Source organism: Pagrus major, chromosome 10, assembly GCF_040436345.1.
Source record: "Pagrus major chromosome 10, Pma_NU_1.0".
In the NCBI taxonomy this organism is placed as follows: Eukaryota; Metazoa; Chordata; class Actinopteri; order Spariformes; family Sparidae; genus Pagrus; species Pagrus major.
Window position 1 is genome coordinate 15,223,279 of NC_133224.1, and position 12,770 is coordinate 15,236,048.

The 12,770-nt window shown below is 38.6% G+C and overlaps 2 protein-coding genes across 2 annotated transcripts in view; both read right to left on the reverse strand.

The window, feature by feature from the left end:
• Nucleotides 1-4,355, reverse strand: part of ap1s1 (adaptor related protein complex 1 subunit sigma 1) — a 32,674-nt gene extending 28,319 nt beyond the window's left edge. Inside the window, exon 1 of the mRNA XM_073475173.1 lies at nt 4,177-4,355. Coding sequence (XP_073331274.1) covers nt 4,177-4,179 — 3 coding nt within the window. The 5' untranslated portion in view covers nt 4,180-4,355. The remainder of the gene's footprint in view (nt 1-4,176) is intronic.
• A 1,344-nt stretch (nt 4,356-5,699) lies between these two features.
• serpine1 (serpin peptidase inhibitor, clade E (nexin, plasminogen activator inhibitor type 1), member 1) lies at nt 5,700-11,237 on the reverse strand. The gene is made up of 9 exons (XM_073475092.1): nt 11,146-11,237; nt 9,954-10,191; nt 8,503-8,727; nt 8,166-8,360; nt 7,855-8,053; nt 7,244-7,344; nt 6,926-7,012; nt 5,946-6,029; nt 5,700-5,836 (listed from the first exon to the last, which is right to left on the reverse strand). Exons 2-9 carry the CDS (start codon nt 10,189-10,191, stop codon nt 5,790-5,792), a joined length of 1,176 nt encoding a protein of 391 aa, XP_073331193.1. The 5' UTR covers nt 11,146-11,237; the 3' UTR covers nt 5,700-5,789.
• Nucleotides 11,238-12,770: the final 1,533 nt, after the last annotated feature.

Consider the following 12,770-nt stretch of genomic DNA (forward strand, 5'->3'; position numbering starts at 1 on the left):
CTCGAAGAAATGTCCTCGAATCCGAAGAGCTTTCAGGTGTCAGGCGGTGTCCTGATATTTTAACAGGTGCAGTGGTGGACTGGCCATCTGGAAAACCGGAACAAATCCCAGTGAGCCACTGCATTGTTGAGCTGGTCAGATGCTTTGGCTTACACCGGCCTGTCTTAACTTTTCACAGGCCCTAGCACTTTATCAACCATTATCTCATATATCATCATGATCCTCACGTGGCAAGCGATGTTGATTTGGAGGAGAACACGGAGGCAGGTAAGATCGATGTTTAATTTATTATAGGCTAAGGCTATGTGTTCAGTTAAAATTTGCTTGAGCTTACAAAACGACCCCACATGAAAAATGTACTGCAGAACATTACCCAATTTTATATCAGATAAATAAAATGGGTATATATAATAAACTAAAATCTTAATTCTGATTTTATAATAAAGACTAATAGGCTATTGCATTTGTGATTTCACCGTGTCTCTTCATTTTTATTTTTTTTTTGTCGTATGGCATGGCTCTGGAGAACTGGTCTGTTACTGTTGCGCAGGTATCACACTAGGGCTGGGCGATAAAACGATCTTGATCATTTTCATGATAAAATTTTCCACAATAACGATGACAAATTTATGACATTTATTTTTGATAGTTGTTTTTCAGTCTGTTTTCCTTTACCTAGAAAACACTACATCAACAGCCAATCGCACAGCAGAGAAACAAATGCATGTGGTTGATGCATGTTTCCGGCCCCTATTTCCCTATTTGGAAATAGTTACCTGAAGTCTGACAAATGACAGACCACCATTAGGTGAAAAATGTGTCGGCGACCAGTCCTCAGCAGAACTGGAAACACCACCAACCTCTTCCATCATCTCAAAAGGTACCGTCCCAAACAGTACTCCAAAAGCATGAGTTAGCGCTATCATGCTAGCATCAGCCTCCCCGCAAGTAGCCAACAGCCCGGCCCCACTGCTTCTACTAGTCAAACTTCAGTTCGACAACCAACAGGTGCCGCTGATTTTTCAGCCATCACCCCATATGAGAAGAAACCGAAGCGACACAAAGACATAACCAGCGCAATTACGTACTGTATCGCTAAAGATATGATGCCTATAAGCATGGTTGAAAAATCAGCTCTACGCAGAGTGTAGGGTAAAGTTGGAGGAGCAGCTCAGAGGTGTCACCGTTGATATGTGGTCTGGTCGCACGTCCGAACCACATCAGATCTTACAGAACAGGAGGCATTAAAGCTGAACTGAACAACTACCTACAAGCTCAAGAATGTGCAATATTCAAAGAATACAGTAGCATAATCATCCTCAACATTTACCTTTTTATTTTCTTTTCTTTAATCAATGTTCAGTTCAGTATACTACCTCTAAAATGTTTGAGACACGTTTGAAACACGTTTGAAACAAGCAATTTGTTGTACATATTCATCATTTTATTTATCCAGTGTTAACATAAAGCCATTTGGTTGGCTGGTTCTGTTGTTGTTGTTTGTCACCTATTCATTCTGACAATTAATAATTGTATTTTATAAACCATAATTAACCTTCTGGTTTGTTTTGGGTTCTGTCCTAAGGAAAATACTTAAAACTGTCAATTCAACATTATTATTGTTAAATATACTGTATATCGTGATTATTATCGACATTGATCAATATAAAAAAACATATCGTGACAACAGTTTTGGCCATATCGCCCAGCCCTATATCACACCGTTTGTTTTAGGGGGACCACCAGCATTTGCTTGAGTCTGGGACTGGTAATAAGATTAGTGGTATTACCTGACTTTGTGGGAAAAAGCTTTCGACACAGTTTGCAGTGCACGCTACTCTGTTTCGTGTTGGACTTTAAATAGCCAGAATATCTCCACACTACACCTACTACACCTCTGACCCATCTTTTCAACAATTTCAATTGGGTCCTCTTTTTTAGTTAACAAGTTAACATTTTCTGTTGTCATTTTCTCTTTTATCTCGCTCCCTCTCCTGACGTACTGATGTTCACGACTGCAGTAGCACAGACATTAACACCTGTGGTGCTGCCGGCTCTTTCTCCCACACACTGTGCTGTGTGCGTCAATCTAACCTGACATGGCTGTAACTCTATTCCAGCCACACAATAGCATTCAGCATGGCGCTATTCTCATTATCATTGGCTTTTTGTGTTGTCTGTCAAAACATGGATGGAATGAGTTCTATGGATGTTATCGTCCATGTCTTATATTTCTATCGAGGAAAAGTTATTTTGCAATAATTATCATTATTGTTTTATCACCCAGCCCTAGGAAAATGTTAAAATTTTCCAGGACAACACAAGATTTTCCAGGATATTTTGCTTTTCTCTCATTTTCCATGTGTTTTCCATGACTGAAATATTTGTCAACTGTTTTCCAGGTTTTCAAAGACGCGTGGGAACCCTGTTGGAGTATGGGAAAGTGGTAATCACTGAACAGGTGTGTTGCTTACCAGTGGAAGCACAAAGTTTTTTGACCGTCATCGTCAGGGGTAGCATGGCCAACCATTCAGCCTTTGTTTGTTAGCATGTAAGTTATTACAGATTTAAGTGCATGTAGATCGGTGCAGGCTACATGGCGAATGGACCAGATGATGCACAAATAAATGTGCTTGAGTATGGCGATTTTGAATTCAACCGACCTGCTCTACTGTACGAAGATGACGCATCAATTAGGCAAGTCCCGGTATAGCAGCCACTCAGTGGCTTGTAGGTTTTTTGGTTTTTGTCAATTCTAGTCACTACATACAGTTTGTTGTGATGTTCTCTCCACACATGCACAAACATGTACTGCAGGAAACAACAAAGACAGTAAACCTACATAAATTGATTATAGCTTACGGTACAGGAGCAATTTAGTCTTAGGTAAAAGCTTGAGGCAACCATGAAAATCTACACATACTGCATTGACTCTGGGATGATTACAGCTTTAATAAAACTCTAAACTCACTCAATTGTAACACAACTGTAACAACTAGTTATCTTTACTTACATCTGCCTGAAACCAGTCTTGCACTTTCTATGTTCTCTGTGACAAAGAGAAAATGAGGGAGGTGTGTTTCCTGTTTGTTTTACAGCAGCAGGATACTTGGAAGGAACATTTATCTGAGGAGCTTTTTCAGTCTATTTGTTAAGAGCAAAGAAGTTCAGTGTGTTGTAACTGACTGACTAAAGTAACTCTTAAACAGTTTGTCCTACTGTTTTGAATCTGGACTGCAAAAAGCTCTATGAGATACATTACATTAGGGGTCGACCGAAAAAAAAAATTTCAGGGCTGATTCCCATTATTAGTAATCAAGGCGACTGATTCCTTACAAGAAGCATCTACCTGAAACAGGAAGCATTATTTGTTACATGCCAAGGTGAATGCAATACACTTCTGTACAAATCCACGCAATTGCTAGATCGAGATCTTTATAACAGGAGGTGGTGGTGCCAACATCGATCTTGTCCACAGGGGCTGCCAGGATCACAGAATAATGACAGTTTCTCGTAGCTGCTTTAAATTGAAAACAGCCTAGAGGTGTAGTTTCACTAACTTAGAAAATTACCATTAATTAGCCACATCTAAGGTTATTTGCCAGCCACAGATGTCATTATAGTCAGTTAAAATAAAGAGCATTATTGTTATTTACATATACTTTATGGACACATGCTTTTGTGTAGTGTACCAATAAATTAAAACAGTGATTAAAGATAAAATAAGATGAATTATAATTAAGTCCTTACTTCATATTAAAGCTGTAGGATGGGGAAGTAATTAGAAAAAGGCAGCTGAATAACAGTCATCTTGCTAACTGTCACCTCTATTGTTTAAACAGAATACAACCTGCGGCTAAACTCATTTCCTGCGACGATGAAGCAATTATTCAAATTTAAAGTTTTGTCTCTGACATGTTCAATTTTAACATTACTAAATGTCATTTAGATACAGCTTACTTGGTACAGCCCGTTTGAAATACCTAGATTGTGACAGATACACAGCACTGTTTCACGCCTTATGCAGATATTTGGCCTGTTAGCTTGCAAGCTATGCTGACAGAAGCCAGGTGAAGGTAGCGCAGGTGGACACTTCCTGAAATCATACACCTTGCTAGCGTTAGCTTAGCACCTAGCTCCTGCCTCTTCTAAAGCGAAAGAGAAGCAGTAACTTACCATTTCGTTGGATAGTATAAGCTACTGCGACGTGAAAAACGAACTCTCTGTCTAAACTGTCCAGTCCAACGTAAACGAATACACCGGAGCTAACGTTGACAGTCCATGTCTGTATCAGATACTGTACCACTGAACCTAAACTGAGCCAAGCCTCTGTCACAGTGAGCAGTTCCGCCTCTGGTGAGCATGCGCAGACTTTAAATTTCTTGCCCTGAGTTTTGCCTATCAGGTACGATGTGCACAAAAACCATGCACAGGCTTTCGCCCTTTCCTATGCATGAACTGGTAAAAAAAAAAAAAAAAGAGAATGCAATGCGATCACTCAACCTTAAAACTAGGTATGACATTGGCTCATTTTTACAATGCATATGAAGTTGAGTTTTGGAGGAAGGATGTGCAAAGATATTGAAGTTCCACAGGGTCATGACGTCAATGATTATTCAAAGGGTTTTTGCTTTGTCTTGATGTAAAAAAGTCATGTTACTAAACTTGAACATGAACAAGAATGGAATTTGAATATCAGAATTGTACTTCTTATATTATTATATATTATTATTCTATTCTATTATTATATTGTTAAAATACCAACACTTGTAAAAGAGTTACTCTATAGCCCCCCCCCCCACACACACACACACACACAATCAGGCATGTTTTAAGACACAAAATCAGCTTCGAAGATGAGCAAAAGACGGGACATTTTCCTCCTTCAGCAAATTAATTTGAAACAGCCTTCAAGTATCTTACTCTGCACATACATCATTCTGCACTGTGAAAGTCAAACATCTAAGGGTAATAATATGCAAAAACACATTTTTGTGTGGAGTGGGACTTGATAGTGTCAGTTTTTCATTGCTTGTTTATAATCCTATTATTTCCTGGGGAAATAATAGATTTTGAACCTTCATTACCTATAAATAATCTGATGAAAATATAGATAGTGCTGCAAGTTTATAACATGATATTTAACCAGGCCTTCATTCAGTGTGTGTGTATATATGATTGCCAGCTCTTCAATACATCATATTATTTTAAATTAGGGAAAGCATGACTTTTGGCTGTTTGGACACAAGAGGTCAGTGTATACCACAAATCTCAACATCACAGAGACAATAGCTTAAAAACATAGTATTTTAATAAATATAAATACTGCAAAATACAAATGTATGACAATAACAAAAATAAACATTACCATTGTAAAAATAGATAAAAAATACATTTTTTAAACATATGCAGCCACCAGTGTGTCTGTAGAAATATCTCTCTTTGTGAAGTGCATTGGTGCTTGTTGTGTCAGACAACAGTACACAACTTAAGTACTTTCCTTCATATTTCTTTCTGTCTCATCAACCACAAATATTCAGAGAAATAAATCAACAGCATAAACATAACCATACAAAATATCTCAGTCAATCATGATTCTATATACTGTTAAACCTGTGTCACTTCTTCTGTCTTGTTTTATCAAACATATAAATAAACTTTTTAGTGAGTCAAGTCTGTAGAATCAGAAGAAGTCATATGAACTTTGTATGTCTGGTGTATGGCCATCATGTGCCATATGAGCAGCAGTAGTCAGACACAGTGGAATGAAGGCATGTCTTCAGTGTGGCTTAATGTTGTTGAGGCTGGTTGAACTGACCCATGAACAGAACAGCACCTGAACACAGGAAGGGAAACATTAGACACACCAAACCACTTTACCTGGAGTGCTCCGTTGAATGTCATTGAAAAATGGGATTTCAAATTAAATGTAACAAGAGTGTTACCTGTGCGTTTTTGCTGGATGAGGAAGAGGAAGGGTCGGTCCAGAGTAATCTCTTCCACTGCCATACGAGAAAACATCACAGCAGCTAAAAGAAGGGAGAAATGAAAAAGCAGGTCAGTGTCAGTGCAAAATTTGATTTTTTGAATTTGATTTAACACTAACTACATTATGTGCCATATATGCATAATATTATCTAAAATAATAAAAGTCTATATTTGCTTTACAACACGGGGTTACCAATGTAGTAATTCTCACTGCCTATGGAGCAAGTTCTGTCCCCAGGTCGTAAGACTCCATAATTCATCCTTCCACACTCCCCCGAATTATTGTTTTGTTTTGTTTCGTATTGATTGTCCTATGTAGCATAAACGCACTTAAACTAAATTTCATTTTGCAACCTGGCTTGTAAAATGACTAATATTAACCATGAACCTTAAATTTTAGTACATGATATAGATTCAGTTATTATGGCTTTACAACACAAGGTTATATGATGAATTGTAGCTTGAAGTTCCTTTATCCATCTACCAAAAAAAAATAAAATTATATGGATGGATTGATAATAAACTCTTAAACACAATTTTACATTTGAGTGTGGAGGATGAGTTAAAAGGAATATGGTTCCTTTGTTAAGGAGTACTAATTATCAGGAGTTTCTGGCTTTGACTACAGCTTTGCTTAAAGGATAATTCCAGTTTTTATTACAATTTTGTTTTTTCTTTTTTGTGTGGTTCTGGCCATCATTTTGTGTGTTTGTTGTGAGTCAGCAATTACTTGGTAAGTGCACTGTCATTATTTCTAACAGAAATGATACTCAAGACCAAAAAAAAAAAAAAAAAGGGGGATAATCCATCAATAAGAGAATTAGTTAACTGTTTAAAGAGAGAATTTCCAATCCTTCTGGGAATTCTAAACTTTCCACTGACAGCCATGACTGATGACTTTTTGTGTGTGTGACGTGTGACTCAGTACTGAGCCTACCTGTTGCTGCTGCTCCCTTGGTTCCTTGCTCATTCACCTCAATCTTCACTCTCTGCAGAACCTTCGACACACACAGCCTCTCATCAGCTGGAGGGCAGAAACATGCACAAATTAGTTACATAGGTCATCTCAGTGCACCAAAGTTATTGTAGTTTTAGATTATTGAAGTTATTGTGGAAAATATTAATGTCATTTTAATTACATATAAAAACTAATCTGTTCAGATTAGTGATTCTCCCCATCCTTTGCATTTGTACTTTGAACTTTTACCCCCAGAGAGGCTCTAACTAACTCTTATCCTATATAAGGGTAACTTACTGGTGATGCGTGTGAAGTCAGCAGTAGCCAGGTTGAACATGTCTCCCAGACCCATGTTAAGCAGAGTAGCTTTTAAATTCACCTCAGAGTTCAGAGTAAACCTGCAAAAACATACATAAATCCTCAATTTCCATACTAGTTGCTTAAGGTAAGTAGCCATGTTTAAATCAATATGACACAAACAACCTTAAAACTACACTTGGTCTATGAGAAATTTAGAGCCTGACTTTTGGCCCAATGCCATTACCAATTGTAGGAAGTAAAAATCTGGATATAGATATATCCACCGATATGCACACATTTTTTTTGCAATGATCCCTCAAATGTGGTTATCAAACACTTGTGACAAAGATATTTCACAAGCAGGATCTTTTACAGTTTAACAATAAAATGTACTGTTTGAAATGACATCAGTGCACTAAAACATTAATCTTCACTGGGAATTTGATAATTATAAATTACCCCAAGCACCCTTTTTCTGCATTATAATCTCTCTAAAAAAAGAAGAAAAAGTAATAACGGCGCATATAGGACAACATATTGATACTGATATAGCTGTCATAGGCCAATATCAGCCAATAACAGCTAGTGTCTGAGCCTTTCTTTCTCACCTGGGCATGGCCAGCTGTCTCTTGACGTTCCTCAACTCAGCTCTCCACTGTTGAATTCTCTGGTTGCTTAGATCTGCGCTGAGCATGCTCAGTGGAACTTCAGGCTCAATGGGTGACACAAGGAGCATGCTCAGTGAGTCACCCTCGTATGGGACCTCAATGACATCATAGTCAATACCATCAGCCGTCACAAACTCGCCTGAGGATTAAGGAGATGTATGTATTTTTCTCAGTAACACACAGATTATCTGTCATCTTTGAAACCTGGTATATAACAAAATATATGCATTGGGTCAGTGTGCTGAAGCTACCATAGTTGAAGCGGTTGGTGAGTCTCATCATGTGCACGGGCACAGAGCTGCCATTGGCACAGTGGAACATCCTCTCCTGTGTCATTTTGGGGTCAAAGGGAACCTTCCAGAGGCCCTGAAAATGGAGAGCGTTGAGAAGGACCAGGCGGGTCTCATCAGTCAGAGATCCAGGTACCAAGAACTCAGGGATGGCAGCTATTGAAGAAGATACAACAGAGGTCACAAAGGATTTAAGAGATAGAAGCAAAAAAAGCAGTGCAAAAGTTGATGGTGGTGGAAGAGAAACTCTTTAGAGAATCCAGCAGATGACATGCTGTAAGAGGGTCGGTGTGGGTACCTGCAGTGTGGTCTGAGACCCACGAGTTGATGATGCTGACAGCCTGGTCTGGATTGGTGAAGTCCACCTGGTGAGGGTGGGTCTGGAAGGCCTTGGCCAGGGCCCGGCGGAAACCCTTCTCCAGACTCATCTTCCTCTCCACCATAACCCCACAGGCTGTCTCCACCCCCTCCTCACTGGACATGTCCCGATGCAGGAGACGCTGCTGCCGAGACATCCCTCGCTCTGCAGTAGAGGTGAGAAGATTGTGTGGTTACACCAATAATACATCAATATGCTTTCCTCCCATGCTCCAGTCTACCGAATCCACAAATATATTTGTCCATAAATCACGTCACACCTCTGTACTGTCAGCTCACTTACTTGCAGGCAGGAAATCTTAGATGTCCAGTAAATTAGTTTTACAAATGACTTTTAATTCGCTATTATGCTTAGCTGCTTTTTTTTCCCTTGTAAATTTTAACATATATTTATATGCTCCTATGTATGAGTATATGGTGTCTTAATGTGTTATCTGTCCTTTGACTTTAAAGCAGTAAATAAAGAAAGTTATTATTATATTATTAGGAAATAGATTAAAGTGGCAGTATGTGTATAACCTCATTAATATAATGTACTGCCGTGTTTATTTCCAAGCTTATAGTGAGGCAATGTCCCGCCCCTTCTGGTGTGCCCCATGGGACCTTACTTCAGAAAAAAATTATTTGTCTCTTGGCAAGAGACAGATACCCCTTTTCCATTGGTCAGAAATCCCACTTTAACCCACTAAGATCGGGCTTTTGTGTGCAACGGGAATGTGTAAACCACCCGGGTCAATTGACTCTGCAGTAGACACAGGTTTTTATTGCTCGGCTCGGCTTTGAAATGTAAGACCTGGGTGAACACGCTAAATTCCACCGTGCGAAGTAATGACTCGTTATCAACATCCGGTTTATTACTGGACTCAGTGTTGGAGACAGAGACCTGTTCAATCCTATGAAAGCTGCTCAGTGGAGTTTTGAAGCCAAAAAGCTCGACATCCTGGCTATGAAATACCTGGATCACAGACCAAGCCGGCTAACTTCCTGTTTAGCGCCCGGCTAACTTGAATGGGGATAAAATAATTTAATCGTGCGGCTCTTCTTGATTTTGCAAATGTTATTGGACTGAATGGCTCAAATTATGATAGTGAAGCGAGTCATTTCGCGGGAGTTGTGACGCTTGAAAGAATTGATTCACTGTTTTACAGACACTTCTTTCACAATGGGTCTATTGTTGTTTTCTGTTACAATTGTTTCCGCTGCATTCGTGACATGAACAGTCAGTGATGTACAATGTAAGACTTCAGTTTATTATTACATTTTCTTTTTTTTTTTCTTTTCCCCTGTATACTGTTATTGTTTGGCTCTGCATTAGACACATTAGCTAACAGAATCCTCAAATCATCTTCTTTTGATCAATATATCACTCACCTTGCAGAGAAAAGCCCATAGCAGTTGTTAAGGCCCTGCGGGTGTTTCCAGCAGCACCAAGCTGAGCCATGGCCAAGACGGTGGACACGCCGTATGGGGACAAGGCCACGTTCTTGTCCCCAGAGCTCTGGGCCAGCTGCGTGAAGACCTTCAGGCCAAAGTCATTTAGTTTATCCTGCAGAGAGCCCAGTCCCACGCCATTCAGGATAAGGAACAAGAAAACATACACGCAAAGCATCTTGGGAAAGAGAGAAAATAGGGGTAACAGGGTGTAAGTCTCATGGTGGCTTGTTTAAATTCACATTCAGTGTGCAACAGGTAAACTTCAAATGTAACACCTAAATGTAAAACCTGCTCTAAATATTTTATTGAGGGGGAAAAAAACCTATTTACTGAATGCACACTAGCATTCATGGCACCTTATCCCAAAGCAGAGCAAAATATGTTGGATGGACCCTATCAGAAAAAAAAAGGTTGCCAAATATGTTCTTGATGTTGTGCAATGTTCTGTCTCTTATTAAGATATTGGGAGGAACTCTAAACAGCTCTCAGATGTTTTCAATCAAACTTTGTGAAAGGAAAGAAGGCAAGGTTTTTTTTTTCTTTTCTTTTTTTAGCTTTCAGAAAACTAGTAAAAAGTAAACAATTGAACATGCTCAAGGACTCAGTGATACAGGAAATGATTACACATCAGTATTCTGAATGTGAACTGCACTGAGGTCATGTCTTGAGTACCTTTTAGGGGCATCTGAGCTTTTTGAGCAAACCAGGGAAATATAACTAGAATGTATCTTAAATCCTGGCTACAGCCATTGACTAAGGCTACCTCTGTTCCTATTTGACACACATAAACACTCTTAATGTTGTAATCCATAATTAAAAAGTCTTATGTACTAATGTCTTACAACTGTTATTTGCATGTTTAGTTAACCCTGGTAATCTTTGTATTATGTTTCTGACAAATCACATTACTATAACAGTACTTTACTACAACAGATTAATCACATTAATGACATTGTGACATTTTTGTCTTGACTTTGTTGCTCTAAATGAAAAACTGGCAGTGATTCCACTCCCTGTGGTTTTACATGATCATGTTATTGCTCCCTAATACTAAAAAATCTTTATTTTTACATAATTATATTTACAATTCTAATTTCTAAAGCTTTTTAGTCCAATTGATGCTTCTTACCTTTTGGTAGAAATGTGTCAGATCTAGGCGCACAGTAGGTCTCGTTTCAGCCTCAGTCTCCTTTGCTGCTACTGCCGCGGTTGCTGCTGCTTGAGTCTGAAGGACTAAATGAGTTTCTTTCTTTTTATAGTGTAGAGCTGCATGGTCTAAAGCCCCGCCCCCCACCCACCCACACACACACACACACACACACACACACACACATACAGAAGTCATTTGAGACGATGATGTCATCTGACACTGTCTGGACAGGCTTCCTTTTCTTGAACACACATTCACAATCACTCACAGTCTTCTCTGTCTCTTTGCCCAAAAGCATGACAGAGCATATGGAAAGTCAGTTAACTGTTGTGTTTTCCCTGTCTCATTCAATAAGACACACACACACACACACACACACACACACACACACATCACTCTGGCATGTGCAGGAAGGAAAGTTCTGTCATAGGTATTTTGTGATCTTGACATGAGCCAAACTCTTGTGATAATTGGTTAAAAATGTACTACAGTGTTTTCTTTCGAGCCAGAGAAAGATTGTTTAACTACAGGCCAGATACAATACAACAATGTATGAGTAGTGACAGTGAAATAAAAAAGAAAATAGCTCATACTTGAAGTGAAAATGTACCATACTCCTGCCACTTTATAAGCAACCATATTAGAACAACAAACCTGTCTTAGAATAAGGGATATACTGTTTCCAAATCATTATCAACGAAAAGAAGACCATCATATAATATTTTAAGAAATACAGATTTTGCACATTTGGTGCACTTAAATGTATGCTCTCTCATTTACCAATACAAAGGTAGAAAAATCTTATTTTGCATAACAATAATAAAGATTATATGTACATACTTAGGACGTGTCTTAAATTGTTATATTTAGGGAATATCTATTACCCTTAGAAAATTGTGTGTTGCTCTACTTACACATTATTCTCCATCATAAGATAACACTATATAAACAATATGTCACAGAACATGTGTCCTACTGTAGATAAACTATAAAGTGATTTTTTTAAGGTCACTCTTGACCTTGGAAATACTAGTTAATAAAGCAAACCCACCTCAAGGTCCCTTTTTCCCAGAGCGTTAAATCATATTTTGTGAACAATGCCAACTGAGCATCCACTGATGAAGATCACGTGATGCTCCGGAATAGTTACCAATCGTGGATCTTGAGGTAAGACTGTTTTGTCTAAAGTCATTTGTACCTTTTTTTTCTCAGCTGGTTCAGTTTTTGTAGAAATATCTAAACCAGCTGTGCTTAGCTAATGAGTTGTCTTGAGAAAACCAGTCCACAGTGGGTACTAGTACAACTGGGGTACAGCAAGACCACTCAAGCATCATGTCATAGAATGATCTTTCTGTATTTATTGTACATATATATCATATTATTTAGGTTTTTATGTATATTTTGGGGGCTAAACATTTTGGGCTGCTATAGTATTGGCACCTGCCATTATATTTGCTGTGGACATTCAAAATCTCCAGATGCCACAAATTGGCCAAAATACCTAGTTGACAAGCACTTTGAGTCATGCCAAGATATAAATGTTTCTGAGGATATCCACAATCTTGACTCCTGAGTTCAGTGTCACTAGAAACTACTGAATCTCA